This window comes from Mauremys mutica, chromosome 7 (genome assembly GCF_020497125.1).
Source record: "Mauremys mutica isolate MM-2020 ecotype Southern chromosome 7, ASM2049712v1, whole genome shotgun sequence".
NCBI classification, from domain to species: domain Eukaryota; kingdom Metazoa; phylum Chordata; order Testudines; family Geoemydidae; genus Mauremys; species Mauremys mutica.
Window position 1 is genome coordinate 101501157 of NC_059078.1, and position 15451 is coordinate 101516607.

The window sequence follows — 15451 nt, forward strand, 5'->3', positions numbered from 1 at the left end:
GACAAGAGAGCTCAGGAAAGAGCATGTAGACCAGTATCTATAAAACGATCAGGGGCTAGCAGTTTAAAGATCCTGGTGGTTTTGGTATATTAGGAATAGCTATAAATACACTGTTATAGTCAGATTAACAATTGATAATAAAAGAATCCCACATTTTAAAGTGCAATCAGTCTGTTAAATATCTTCTCAGTTTGTATTGTGTTTCAATGTATACACAAAAATGCAACTTATTATCTGCCTAGGTTTTCAGACAAAAAAAGAATAGAGTCAATTAGCTTCACACCCAAAATTAAAGGGACAGACACAGTCATTTTTCATTATGATCAGATTTATTGCTTGAGAACCAGAGTACTCATTTCTAAAGGCCTTCAAAGTTACCATGAGTTGAACCTCTATTCGTGTTAAATAGAATTACCGGGTGGTTATATTGCAACATGGCACATTGACATTACAGAGCTGCAGAAACCCTATGAACAACAGTACTTAATACAAACCCAGACTGTATTATCGTGAAAACAAATTCTGCAAGCGGACATCAAATCATTTTCAATGGTAGTGATTTATACCAAAATCAAGCATCAATCTAATGCCATCACACAGTCCATGAACTCTGTAGTGTTCTAAATTAAATCAATAAAACATACATTTGTGTTTCATCAACAGACTCTCTAATCACCTTTTAATGTTGTACTTAGTGGTGGGAGAAAAATGTTCATAACAAGGTTATGTTGCAGGTTGCACAAAGCTACTAACTAAGAAAATTTACAGTCCTTTTCGCTAACACTTTGTATAAATACAGTCTGTGTTGGGTGCAGATGCTATCTGAAACAGACTTCTAATTTTCTTCTCCCATGTTGTTATTGTTTTAATATACAATACTCGGCACCATAAAACAGTAACAAAAGACAGACAAAAACAGTTTACAAAATTCTTGAAAGGTACACCCAAACCTAACTAAAGACTTCACATTCAGTCCTTAATAGTACTTAGAAAGAAGGTATTATAGGAGTAACAAAGTGAAACTGCTAATATATGTGCTATATAGTATACTATATATCTGTATTGATGATGGCACTGCTATATATTATTTGTTTTATAAGTGCTGATTGTTGATGTACACTTAACTAAAACTGCTAGACTCCAACACTAATTGCTGATATGGCACTCTCAAGCAGTCATAATGGAAAGTATATTTAGCATACGTTTTGGTAAGGTTTATAAATTATTTATATATCTGTGTATATATACACACACACATACATATATATATATATATAGACACACACATATGTATGTATAGAAAGCAGCTGCTGTGTGATTCAAAACCATGTTACATGGCAGAATAGTAAATAACATGAGAAAAAAATCTATAAAAAAATGAAAAACAAAACAAAATTCTAAAACTAAAACAAACCATAAGCCTTGGTCAATGAAGAAAATACCATTTAAAACCATCAAAATCTCTATCTATATAATCCAATGTACAAAACCCCCAAATGGTACAGATATATAATGTTAGGCATGACACCTTTAAAAGTTTAAAATGTGCTGAAGTAGCTTTTCCACATTGACAAACACTTATTAAAAGTTGAAAACTGTGAAATCTAAAATACAGAACATCTCTGCTGTCTATTAGAGTTTTGGCAACAGAACCGTGACATATTTTTTATATATATATATATATATAAAAATAATTCCACATTTCTACTTGATGTCACATGAACATACAAGACAGTGAGGTATGTGAGGCTTTTCCCGAACAGAGTCCAGATGCTGAAGCATAGTGTACGATCAGCAGTCTAAAAATGTGGCACTCAAGACTTGATTTATCAATACAGCTGTTAGGATTATGCATTTCAATATACTGCTTATTCTTTCCTCCTCCATGCTACAGGGTGGTTTCACGAAAGATCTTCTCATTTCGAGGGCATCTTTTTCCTGTTGCAGAATTGGCATTTTTTTAAAAGAAAAATAAACACAAAGGGGAAATGATGTAGAAAATATAAACAAAGGGGAAAAAAAATGATATTTACCACCACATCACTGCACGACACAACACTTGTGCACATTTGCAATAGGTTTACCTGCCCCAGCAGCTATTCGAAAGGACAGGAACACAGGCTGCAGCAAGTTAGGGAGAAATAGGGGTTATACACTTGAAAGGCAGAAAGAGATCAAACACTTTGTAATGATTATTTCAAACAAAGTAAGAATCAATCTATAACCAGTGACACTCTCATGCAATAATCTAGACTTCCTTCATTACTGTAATCTTACAATTCTCAAGAGATTCAGGAAGACAGCCACTTATTGGTCCGATACTGTGCTCCCATTTGAAATCTATGGGAATCTTGCCATCGATCTCAATAGAAGCAGGATTGAGCCCCCTACATAGCATCTTATTTCATTTGTCATAATATTAACTCTGTTGAAAGAGGATGCTTGTTAAATACATCAGTCATAAAAGAAATCAAAATGATTGTATCCAATCTGGCTATTACTCTATTCCCAAAGGATACTGCACTTTTAATTTTATAAAACAAGTTAGTATAACAGTAAGATCCCTATTTCCTTTGAAAAAGATTTTTCTACCTCCACAAAAATGATGACTATAAAATAAATAAATAAATAAATACTATATTTGTAAATTTGCATTTATTTATTTTTACAGTCCTCATTTATATATATATATATATATATACACACATGCTCACAAAGAGGAGTTATTAAGTATCCAATTACCATTCCTAAAATCATAATTCAAGAGCTACTGCAGTACATCTGTCAATGATATTGCAGTATAGTTTTCAGATTTCTAACTGAATTTTTACATGTATAGTCAGTCTTAAAATTTCAGAGATGTTTTCAGTTGTTTATAGGATTTTCAAAGAAAACAGGTGCTTATTGATCAAATATTTCTAACTGTGGTTCCCGTTTGTGGTATCTTCAGAAGAGAATTAGCTAACTATACGGGTTACTTAAAATTTGTGGTTTTATCATCTTTGATCTTTTTAAACAACTGGCATAGAGCTAAGTATTCTTTTTCTTACCTGTTGCTTATATATGGTACTGTCAGCATTTTATTATTCTATTAGTCAACTAGACACCAAATTAATTACAATTATATTCAGGAAACAATCTAGATAACTAAGTGAAACTAAAGTTTTTCATGGGCACTTTTTATTTAGGTAAGGTTATAAATACAGATGTATTTGCTCATACTGGTATCAAATTATATTATGTTTTTATGCTGCATTCTGGAACATTATCCTGTTCTTTACTGAAACTTGTGCTTGTATCTAATATAGCATTTCTACTGATTTCAGATGAATTTAACCCCAACTTGTATAAATTTTTCCAAAGCATCTAGTTTAAAATAAAAAAAGGGAAAAATAATTGACTTCAATATAAAAGGAATAGAAATTAATATATGCATTCTATGTTCCTAATAAAACATAGTATAATACAATACTGTAACACTGAGTTAAATTACCTTGTGATCCCCCATGCAGACATTTGGCCCAATATGGTCATAAATCACTATCTTCTCATCATTTTCTGACTAATTAAAAAAAAAAGACTAATCAGTTCAGTTATTTTTAAGATTTCAGAGAAAACTAAGTAAGGAAAGGTTACATGAATGGAAGTTCAGTAAGAACATGCAACAAGATTTCTTAGTGAGGGCATATTCAACTTGGCTCCTCAGAGCAAAGATTACATAGGCTCATATGCAGAAACGTTACATTAAATGTCCATTGCAAAGCTTTGTGAAATTTCCACATAAAATACTTACAAATGACTACCACTCCCTTTTAGGGCTTCAACAACTTTTAGCAACTAATATTTAAGATGTGGAAACTAAGGACTCAGTTATAGCTACATTCAAATCTTGTGTCAGTGAAATGCAGCAAGTGGTTTCACCACAGTCCTCTCTTTTAGGAACAGCTCAGAAATCTTTTTACTGAATTACATAGGACATGAATCTCGCTCTCGGAATAACATGGAATTCACATTGTCTCATTAAAAAACATCCTATGTACCCAAATAGTAGTATTTTAAATGTACCAGCAGAAACATTAACACATCCTTTATCCTTATTATTTATTAGTTGAATTACCTGAGCACCTAAGAGCCCTAGCCATGGACCCCATTGTGTTATTGCATCAACTATGTAAAGTTAAACAAGTAGAAACAACTGTTGAATATTTTGTACAAAACAGTTACAATATTTAGCTATGAAAGAAGAAAGCAAAAGAATCCTATTTCTATTAGATAATTTCCTTTAATGAAAAGAGCATTCAAAATATCTTAAGAAAATCAGCCTCAGCTGAAGGAGAGCATTCCTCTAGCCAGACCCGTGAACTGCTTTCATTCTACTCTATGTTGAACTTTCTTCTTATACACTTGTTCTCTTTGCAGCTATGATTTAATAAATAATAGAATGTACTCATCTTTCTGCCATTTACACTGAACGTGTGATTTTGACAGTCTATTTTATCTAGCACAACCCTTTAGGAATAAACACACAGAGAGGCTTACAATTTCTTATTATACTAAACAATTCCTGAAAGCTAATTAAATCTGGAGTCTGCACACTGGCAAGTCTCTAATACAATCATAGATGTGCTTTAAAATAGTTTACAATACTCATTTATTTTGTATGAAACAGTCAAGATTTTCTCATCTGTAATCAGTCAAGTTTGACTGGGCAAGAACTTTATATAAACAGCAGCATTTAGGACTATAAAGTTAAAACTGAATTATCTTTAATGCAGTAAGGAAGCTTAAGGTCAGATTTACTTTATAGCATGGTTGTCTGCCAAAAAATATAAAAACATAACCTTCTGCATTGTATGCATGAACACTTTCCAATATTTCAAGATCATAATGCCACTACCATCGGAAGTGGGGATACATTCATCAAAAGCGACTTGATAATTTACAAAGGCAGCATAAAATTGTGGATTTTCAACTGCATAATCTTTAGACAGATAAACAAATTACAGCAGCGCACAAGCAGAAACAATATACACTTGGCTGAGCATTCATTACTGCATGCTATCAGGCATCAACGCAACTCCCTAGCAGTGGGCAACCTTTGGTGTTTTAGGGCTCAGGAAGCATAAAATAACATGATGGTGAGGTAACCGACCATAGCATGATAGATGATGTTGCATGAAAGCTGTTTACAGCCCCATGTCTGTACAATCTGTAACGCCTAGTGTGTGGAGCTGAACATACTGTGTTGTGTGCTAATTTGCACACACTACTCCTTTTTCTACAAAGCACTCAGAAAGTGCCGATTTACTAAAATTTGTTCTTTGAAATAAGAGATAAGTCAGCCAGAGCTGAAAAGCAATTTTTCAGATACCTATAACAATACACTAACACATTAAAAAAAAAGAACGATGCATAATAATTTCTCAACAACTAGTTATACCAAAGACATTCTTTGTCTCTAATTTTTAAAGATACACAGCTATTTAAAGTTATAAGAATGTATCAGACTTGCAATTAAGTATAGTCTAATAGTGTGCTTTTGGTTTCCTCACTGATCCTTTTTTTAAGGTTCAAATATTTCTAATAGTGCACATTGTAAACCATTATAAAGAAATAAGATCTGAAGTCGGTGGGAAGGCAAATATAGTTTGCTGCACACAATCAAGAAATTTAGAAATGACTTAGACCTATTACAACATCTTTTTCTTTCCTCCACTAATTCAGTACTCTTCCCTATTGTATATTTTCTATTGCTTTGCTCAAGTTTTATGGGCCAAAATTTCCAAGTGGCTACAGCTGGATAAGAACCTTATTCTCTGCTGGTGTAAACTGGAACACCTAAACTGAAGTTAATGCAGCTGTGCAATTTACTTCAGCAGAAAATGTGGCTCTAATTTCCCTCTGTAATTTTTGTCTGCAAAAATCTTTGTCCATATCCAAAATAGCATACCCAAAATTTGCAAATACAAAATTGCAGACACATGATTAAAAAGGATTTTGAAAAATTCAGCTCTGAATGCTCCAAGTGAACTTCTGCCACTTCCCTTTGGAGATTATTTCAGGCCAATTGACTTCATTGTTACAAATTTTCTCGGGTGTTCAGCCTTCTTTTTCCTATATTTAAGTTTGTCCCATTACATTTGATTACACTCCCTAGTATAATCAAACAATTCCTCTCTTTGGTGGTGTTTTCACCTTCAAACATTTATACACAGTTATCTCTCTTCTGATTCATAGCTAATTTTTAAAATCTTCCCTCATTGGTCACTCTGTCCTTTGTTATGGAGAATTCCATGGGTGTGTGGAAGTATATGCAATATTGTATTCACTGTCTTACCAGTGTCATATAGACATGCAAAATTATCATTTCTTTGGTATATGATTCTACATATGCAGCCCAAATTTCCATTGACTTTTTATGCAGCAATATTGCATGGAAAGCTCATATCCAGTTCATTCTCTGTTCCTACCTCTTGTTTGGCAACTCTGTTTCCTACTGAATACTAGGGTTCCACAGTATTCAGATGTTATATACATTTTAATTATTGTGCATAATAAATAGAATAATATTGCCTTTATCTTGAGTTCATTGATGGCATTAACCACCAATTAAAAGATTAAATCAATCCAGGTACATAGGGCCCTTTCACTATTTCAGCTTTGTGGCTGTATAGGAGGGCCTTGGACAGAGCAACCACAAGGGGGCTACTGCAGTGCTCCTGCACATGAAGGAGGTCCCTATCCTGGCCCCCAAAAGGCCATCATGGATGGAAATCTGGAATCTCTTTGGAGCCATTGGCTGGCAACATTTCTATAGGTGATGCAGAAGGGTTTAAAATGCTATTCCAGACCTGTGACAGGATTAGTCACAGAGGGGCTGTACCATAGCCACTGCCTGTCCCCAAGTTAAGGAGGTGAATTCCATTCACCAAACCTCAAGAATTTCCCTGAACAAACCAAGTTGCAATGAGGGGTGAATTTCACCCTGAATGAGGGTTTGGTGAAAAGTTTAAGGTGTTAATACCAGCACTTCTTAGAGTTTAACGTGAGAAGAAGTGCTTTCAAGAGATGGAAACTTGAGTAGCTATGGAAAAAATAGTCTCATGTTTCAGTGAATTCTTTTGATTGTAATTATTTAACTTACTGCAAAGCAAACATTATCATGAGATATACAACACCGATGAGAGAGGGAAAGAGAGAAGATTATAAACATAAAGAAATCAAGTTTGAAGTGTTTCAGTACTACACACACACGGAGCCAGTAGTGTGAGGATTTATTTTCCAATCCTACCTATTGTAATAAATGACTGTTAAGAAAACGCGTTAGTATGCACAAAAACAAAGATAAACACAGAGCACTGTGTCTTAAATAAGCTTGTCAAGCCAAGACATTTTTGGAGAAGGCGGGCAAGATTCATGGGTGTGATGAAGCTGCTGTGACTGCACTGCCATCACAATCTGTCAATAAAGCCCTCTGGAATAACCCCAAGAAGATCACCTCACAGTAGTGTGGTAGAAAGTCACAGCACAGACACTCTAGCACAGTGGTGGGCAACCTGCGGCCCGTCAGGGTAATCCGCTGGCGGGCTGCGAGACCGTCCGCAGCTCTCATTGGCTGGGAATGGTGAACCGTGGCCACTGGGCGCTGCAGACAGCCATGCCTGCAGATGGTCAATGTAAACAAACTATCTCGCGGCCCACCAGCGGATTACCCTGACGGGCCGCGTGCTGTAGGTTGCTTACTACTGCTCTAGCATGTCCCTCACACCCACTTCTGGCATAGCAGGAAAATGGGGCATGGTAAGAGCAAAGAGGCCTGGATGGGATGCCCCTATGATCTCCTTATGTGTTTTTGATTCTCTGGGCCCATTTGCAACATGTGTAAATTGTGACAGCATTCAGGTTGCTGTAACCTGACCTGAGGGACCAGTCCTACACACAGGATAAGGGGAATACCAAGGTTCCCTTTCTACTCTGTTGTAAAGTGTATAGTTTGGTCTGATCCCAGGATCTGGCTCAGTATCTGAACAGCAAAAAATGGCCAGGGAGGGGGAAGGGAGGGGAGGAAAACTGGGAAATTCTTGAGCTACATTGTTGCTATGGCATTGGCAAAATTAGGCTTATCACTGTGCACTGAAATCAGAGGACTCTATGTCTCACAGAGGTGTTGTGAAACTTAATTGTACAGTGTTTGCAAAACGCTAAGATCCTCAGATGAAAAGCTTTGTATAAGGGAAAAATGTGATTATTGCTTTGGTGTTGCTGCCTTCAACTATCGCTGGGGTTTACTTTGGACAGTTAAGAATTCAGGGAGAGGCAAGAAATATCAAACAAAAACAAACGCTATGTTGAAGATAAATGAAGAAATAACTAGAAAATAATGTGATCACATGGGTGTACTTACTTTTAGAATCAGTTCCTTGGCTGACTGTGACATCAGAATTCTATCACACCAAGCTGGACATCTAGTATTCATGTACTGCTTTCCCTGGCTACAATCTTCACTGTATGGATAACTGGAAAAGAATCAGTGCAACATCTGTCAGCAACCAGCCTGACTTTTTAACTTTCTGCAAGGCAGCTTTAATAGCCACTGGCTCAATCCGCACCATGGTTTTTTTTTTTTTAAGCCTGCAAAAGTCAGTTCTTTCAAAATGTACCTGTTTAACACACATGTCCCTCCCATTCCTAAATTTAAGGCCCAATCCTGCAAGATGCTGAGCAATTCCTTTAAAATGCTCAATGTACTCATCCTCTTAGATTTCCATGAGAAAGAGGGGTGCTTACCTCAGAGGAGCTGGCCCTTAATAAAAATCCATGACTTGTTATTTTTTTGAAACAGTCATAGTTTATCTCTATTTAGCCTGGTCTACACTACGGGGGGGGGGGGGGGGGGGGGGGGGGGGGGGCGGGGGGTCGAACTAAGGTACGCAACTTCAGCTACGCGAATAGCGTAGCTGAAGTCGAACTACCTTAGTTCAAATTTCCTACCTGTCCAGATGCCACTGGATCGAACTCCGCGGCTCCGGAGTCGATGGGAGCACGTTCAGAGTTCGAACTATCGCGTCTAGATTAGACGCGATAGTTCGAACTCCGAGAAGTCGAACTCTCCGCGTCGACTCAGCGGGTAAGTATGGACCTACCCTTTCGCTCCTCATCCTTATAAACTCATTTTAGTCTAAAAAGTTATGTGTTCATCTAAAAACTTTTCTTCATCTCTCTTTAAATCTCAAAGCACCATACTCTGACCTCACACCTGACTATTTTTTGGGGGAGAGAAAATAAGCTCTTATTTTTAGAGATCCATCTGTTGAATTTTGTCTTATACTTAGATTGTAAGCTCTTTGGGGCATGGCCCGGCTGTTTGTTCTGTGTTTGTACAGCACCTAGCCCGATGGGGTCTATGACTGGGGTTCCTAAGCTCTACAATAACAACAACAACAACAACAGTGGAGAAGAACTAAAGCAAGAACAAAGTCTTTGAACACAGTGGACCATTGCATATGACTCTGGGGTATAAATTAACGTGGGGAAGTACTCAGGAAACTGATGTTCTTCTCACTGAATTTCCTTTGAATGACTCCCTCAAGGGGGAACTATTTCAGGAATTACACAGGACACAGAGTCAGAGGCTTGAAAACCCCACAGCGGCCTAGACTTCACTGAAATACAGAGATCTACCCATACAAATCCAAATGGTAGGTGAACTCTGGCTGCTCTTCTGGGCTCCCTGATGGCTCAAGGGGAAGGATGGCTGTGGGCTTTCTCTTTAAGAACAGGCAGCTGGTGATACAGGGGGAGATAATGACCAAAAGGCAAATGAAAACAAGGGGAAATAAAACTAAAAAGCTTTACAAAATGCTGTAACTCATTCTGAAGTCACAGTAATAGCACACACACATATTTTGTCTCGTTGGTAAAGGTGTTTGGAATAAAGCAGATAAGATGGAGGGTATACGTGGGTGTATTTTCTTTGAATTCAATATAGATGCTTATCTAATGAAGCTTCCTCGCATTACTATATTGCCTAGGCATATTTGCAAGCAATGAGCAAGGGAGCTGCTGCACTTTAACATCACAAGATACCCATTATTTCCTTGTTATATAATTTTCATCCCCCCACCCCTTTTAAAATTCTGTTTTAGCCAAATTTTATCTACCCATCTGGCAACCCTACCGTCACCATCTACAGCCAGCACAATCAAGGTTCAGCCCTAATGAAAAAAAACCAGGGAAACTGCAAATAGGGTGACCAGATGTCCCAATTTTATAGGGACAGTCCCAATATTTGGGGCTTTTTTTAATATGGGCTCCTATTACCTCCCTCCTCCTGTCCCGATTTTTCACACTTGCTATCTGGTCACCCTAACTGCAAAGGAAAAGTTATTAGCTCTAACCTCTACTATGAAGCCAACAAAACAATACCATAGAATGGATAGAATGGCATTACGTTGCTTAATATTCTTTCTGCTGCTCCTGAGTGATGTTAATGGGAACTGTCTGGCAATAAATAAATAAATAGTTGAATAGCAACCAAGAAAATTATGCCTTCTGAAAAAAACTATTAAAGTTTCAAAATGTTAAGTCCACTATTTGACCTGCCTAGTTGTTCATAAAAGCTGATTATGAAAGCCCATATTCTAAACATCTAAGGGGTAATGTTTTATAAAAATGTTGTAGTGGAGAATGAATGCCACTGGATTCTGAAAAGAATGGCTCTTCTTTATTTCTCCTAATTTTTTAAGTTTTATTCCTCTTTGTGTGATTACAGTAGTAGCAAATATTAATGGGACAATGCTTAGGCCAAATCCAGACAGACATGTTTGGGTACAAGAAATACCTGACACATGAGCCAAACTGCAGATTTTCAGGTGTCAGTCAGGCCATGTTTCCTTCTTAACTTTGTTCATCCATTGACTTGAGAGACGCATTCATTTGCATAGTTGGTATTTAAATTTTGAAACAGCACTGAGGACTACCATTTTCTGCTACAGTGTTACAGTATCCCTTACTATATCCAAGTTTATTCTGTTGCCACAATGGTTTTAAGTAGTTCTCTCACATAAGAATGATGGAATCAGGTCTTGGGTTTTGGATGTAAATCGATCCAGACAAGACTGGAGTTAAACTAGTAGGTTCAATGTGAAGACACTGAAGAGGTGGTATCAGCTCTTTAATGCGGAGAAACTGTCCAACCAAACCAGGGTTTTTTGTTGGATCTTCAACTGCTTCTGGATGTCCCTGTAGCAGCAGTCGATGAGAATGAAAGGTGTTTCGAAGGATGAATCTTTGTCTGTTGGATACAGATCTCACCACAGTAGTCATTTTGAGAAGGGGACACTGCAATATGCTCTCTGTAGACCACTCCATAGACTATGATGGTTTATTTGTTTAGGGACATTTTCTAGCAGGATGCTCCATCACATGTGGGTTTTGTAGTGGCTTCTGCTTAATTTCTAAAATGCAGCTGAAGTAACCTATAACGATTTAAATAGGTTGAACTCTGATTACCTCAGAGACCACATCCATGTGAGGCCACAGAGTAAAAATCATCTCAGGCACTTCAGCTAATAGCCCCTGGTTTAGCTGTCAGGGGGCTGAAACCAGTTCCTTTTCAGTGAGGGATCACTGACAATGGGATGCACTTAATATTTGGATTCTCCATAACTTTGAATTTGCTGACCTTCAAGGTCATGCTGCAAGGCTCAGTTGTTCTCCCAGACTTTTCCTAAAGAGGACAGTGAGTGAGCAAGTGGGGAGTTTTTTGAGGAATCCAGAGGGTTCTGAGATGATTCAATTTGTTGGACATTGTTCCTAAATTACTGATGTATTTTTAGAAATAAGTGCTAGATAGTCTTTGAATAAGAGGACAGGATGGGTGCATTTAAAAAATAATAAATATAAATCAGGAGGTTTTCCTTTTATTCTGCTTATTGCTGAATTCATAAAGGAATTACTGAAGCTTTCAAGATAAGGTTTTTAAAATAAGATTTCTGGGATTGTAACAAAAAAAGGCTTTCATGCTTGAATAGAAAGTTATTTACCACCCTACTTGGTGTGATATTATAAAACTGAGATGCATAGCTTTCTACCAAATGGGTTTACAAGCTATACGGCCATTAAAAAGATTAGCCATGGCAAACAGCCAAGTAAAGTGTACTGAATGTATTGGAACAAACCAGTGATCTCAGTACCTTTTCCACCTCATCAAACCTAACAAGACTCATTTTCAAAACATATTATGAGAATTCAATTTGCTGCTTCACTGCCATACAGAAGTACAGCTTATTTCTGAGTGTCCATGAGATGTTTTGATGATGTAATATGGTTGGTAGCTGAAGCTCTTTGTTTGCAATTTAAGAGTTGACTTTTTCTGGTAACCTATGAATGCATCTCTTGCTTTACTTGCACAAGAGCCCAACATAACAAACACTACTTTTTATTAGAGAAGTTATATGAATCAATCACATTTCATATAGCCCACCCCTTTACAATATAAACTCTATGGCTCTTCAAATGTTATGCCCTGTACCTAGAAAGATCCTCTAAACTTAAGTATTACAGTATTTAATTTAAGAGTCTATATTCTGTAAACTGGTATTTACAAATCTGCTTTATTGATCTCATCATTTTCACATTATGAGGACTCCTGGTGATTCCCCAGGCTCTTTAATGATGAAGACTCTATAAAGAAGTTACTGTAGTTTAGAAGTAGCTTTGACAAACAAAATCAGATTTCATATATCAAAGCCTGGAACTATATTGCTGAGATTAGAGCTGAAAGAAGTGCTGTAGTTAGTTATCCAACCATGATCAGCTGAATATAGCAATTTAACCCAAATCAGTCTGGGACAAATCCTCCTCTACCCAAGTTTGGTGTGGAGGGGGAAAAGAACCCTGACTCCATTCTAAAGGTGTAGTAGCACCCAGCGCGGCTACACCCGCAGTGCATTGGAATTCACCTACCTTGTCACTGTACATTTGCCAGACCATGCCATCCTCACTCCCCATACAATACTGAGATATGAGAAAAATTGATAAGAGAGTGCACCACAAAGAAGGAAGGGCAAAAATCTGGCCCCTTCCTTCACGGTTGAGGAGGGGTACAGATGTAATGGGACCGATGTGGTTCCTCTACACAGGCCAACACAGGTCTCTTAGGGACCTCAATCCCTGCAGGGTCCTAGATCCTGGGCTCCAGCCCAAGCCCAGAAATCTACTTAGCAATGAAACAGCTCCACAGCCTTAGCCTCATGAGCCTGAGTTGGTCGGCATGGGCCATCCACATTTTTTTTTGCAGTGTAGACATACCCATAGGTATGTCTATCCTGCAACATAAAGCCCATGCTTGAGCCTCTTTGTGTCTACACTGCAATTGTGCTAACCCAGGGATCAGGCCCAGGGTTCCAGGACACTGTAGGGCTGGAGGGTCTGAGCTTGACTTAAACTGGAACCCAGGATCTCAGCCTTATTGCTTTGCAGTGTTGATGCAGCCCCGTTTGATTTGGGTCCTGGGAATCAGCCAGAAGCATCCCACAATTCCATGGGACAACTTCCTTAGTCCTCTCTATCCCAACAATCTGCATTCCACTCTATTGAAAATGGAAGCCACCCACCCTTTGTGAACGGCAGCAGCTCAGGTCAGCATTAACTCATTCTCTTCTGATCACTGATCTTCAAGCACACTATCAGAGTCCCTTCTGGGTTGGCAACGGAGAGCAAACCAAGCCTTTTGCGAAGTGAGCTGCTTCCTGGCAATGTGCAGGGCAGGCAGTAAAGTTTTCTCCCAGTGCACCATAGTCCCAGTGCTAGAGCAGCCACATTTGGGGGCAGGGGTGCTAAGGACTCTGGTATATGGTTACTTTGACTTTTTGACTTGGGTCTGTGCACTGCAGTGCGGGCGCCAGAGCCCCAGGTTCAAGCACAGATTAGAAAAGTCATAGGGTTAAAATATAATGTACATGTTCAAGTCCACCCCTAACATGGGTTGGCTGACTCGAGTCTCTCTAACCCTGGGCTTACATTGGAGCACAGACATATCCTAAGAGACATCTGAAGGTGTTTACATTTGCTGCATGCCCCAGAGGATCACTTGGCAGGGGCATGCAGAATGGGATTTGGGGACGGGACAGGACAGCCCCCAAAACAACACAGCAGACAGTTTGGGGCCCATTATGTGCAGTTTATCCATGCCTTAAGTAGATTTTTGCAAGCAAAAGTTATAATTGTATTTTTCTGAAATAAGACATAGCCACTGCCCAGCATCCTCATGATACAATGCCATAGCTTTAATTAATAGCTTATAGTAGTTTCAGTACAATTTTTCCAATTTTTCTTCATATAACAAACATTAATATTGTCTGCATTAACCAATATCACCCTGGTGCTGCCATTGAAGAAAGAGGCATTCAAAATTCACAGAGACAAAAAATAAACCCTAAGCTGCTACTTGGGACATTGCTCACTTTCAGTTTCCTATGCAAATCTGTCATGAGCACATGAGCTCAGGGCTTGCTGCTGCATTGCTTACACACCCCAAACTCGGAGGCACTAGAAATTCTGAAAATGAACCATCTGGAGATATCATGGGTCATGACCAGCACGGTCAGCATGACTGCCCAACGAGAACCACATTTTACTCCTGTCAGAAAGGAACCTCTTCCAATTTGGCAACTTCCAGTACAGCACAGCTTCAAGTTCTTACTCAAAAAGCCAAAATCATCCCACTGACTTTAATGAAGTTACCAGATCTCAATTTGACCTGAGTTGATTTGCATTTCCAGTTTGAACATTAATTTTGAGCTGACTTTGTGGCAACCTACAACTAATTCTTTTCTCATTTGTATAGAGACTGCAAAACATGAGAATTTCTCAATTTAAGAGGAACCAAAGCTAAGTATGAGCACAACCAAAAATCAGGGCTATTCTAATACAGGTCTCCAGAAAAGAACTAGAAAGGGACAGTGCCATGTCACATTCATAATGGCAGCTTTGGCATTCTAATATCCTCAGCATCATAGTGTTTATTCATATGCTGATTTCATGCTTAGAAGAAGGGATCCAAAACATTACCTGCATTTCTTTATGGTCAACAGCTCTTGCTGTTGGAACCCCTCTGAATGTTATAAGTAATTACAGACAAAATATTTTGAAAAACATTAATGTTGCCACATCAAACATTCAAAAAGATAGGAAACACCAGAATTAAGGTACCCTGTGAAAGCTTCACTCCATATCTTTGCATGCATGCATTATGATATCCTTGACCAACAACACATGGGAGGGCAGCAACAAGAGCAAGGGATAGACCCAGCTCTCTTGGTCCCAGTACAGTGTTCTAGACACAAAAGAAAGTACTTCCTCTTCCTACAACACTCTGACTCATTCGCTGTCCATCCTGTGTGCTGTATGAGGCAGGGGTCCTGAAGAACAAATAGTATATCATGCAATT

General features: G+C 38.2%; 1 protein-coding gene across 5 annotated transcripts in view; it reads right to left on the bottom strand.

Moving 5' to 3' along the window:
* Positions 1-310: 310 nt before the first annotated feature.
* INPP5A (inositol polyphosphate-5-phosphatase A) overlaps positions 311-15451 on the bottom strand; it is a 415177-nt gene continuing 400036 nt past the window's right edge. For 2 of the 5 annotated variants that reach the window (XM_045024848.1, XM_045024853.1), the window contains 3 exons: positions 8405-8516; positions 3494-3562; positions 311-1938 (listed from right to left, as the gene is read on the bottom strand). In XM_045024848.1, the coding sequence (XP_044880783.1) occupies positions 1792-1938; positions 3494-3562; positions 8405-8516 (328 nt within the window). In that variant the 3' untranslated portion in view covers positions 311-1791. Of the gene's footprint in view, positions 1939-2032; positions 2122-3493; positions 3563-8404; positions 8517-15451 lie in introns of those variants that run through there. The other 3 variants (XM_045024849.1, XM_045024850.1, XM_045024851.1) reach the window with 3 other exon arrangements.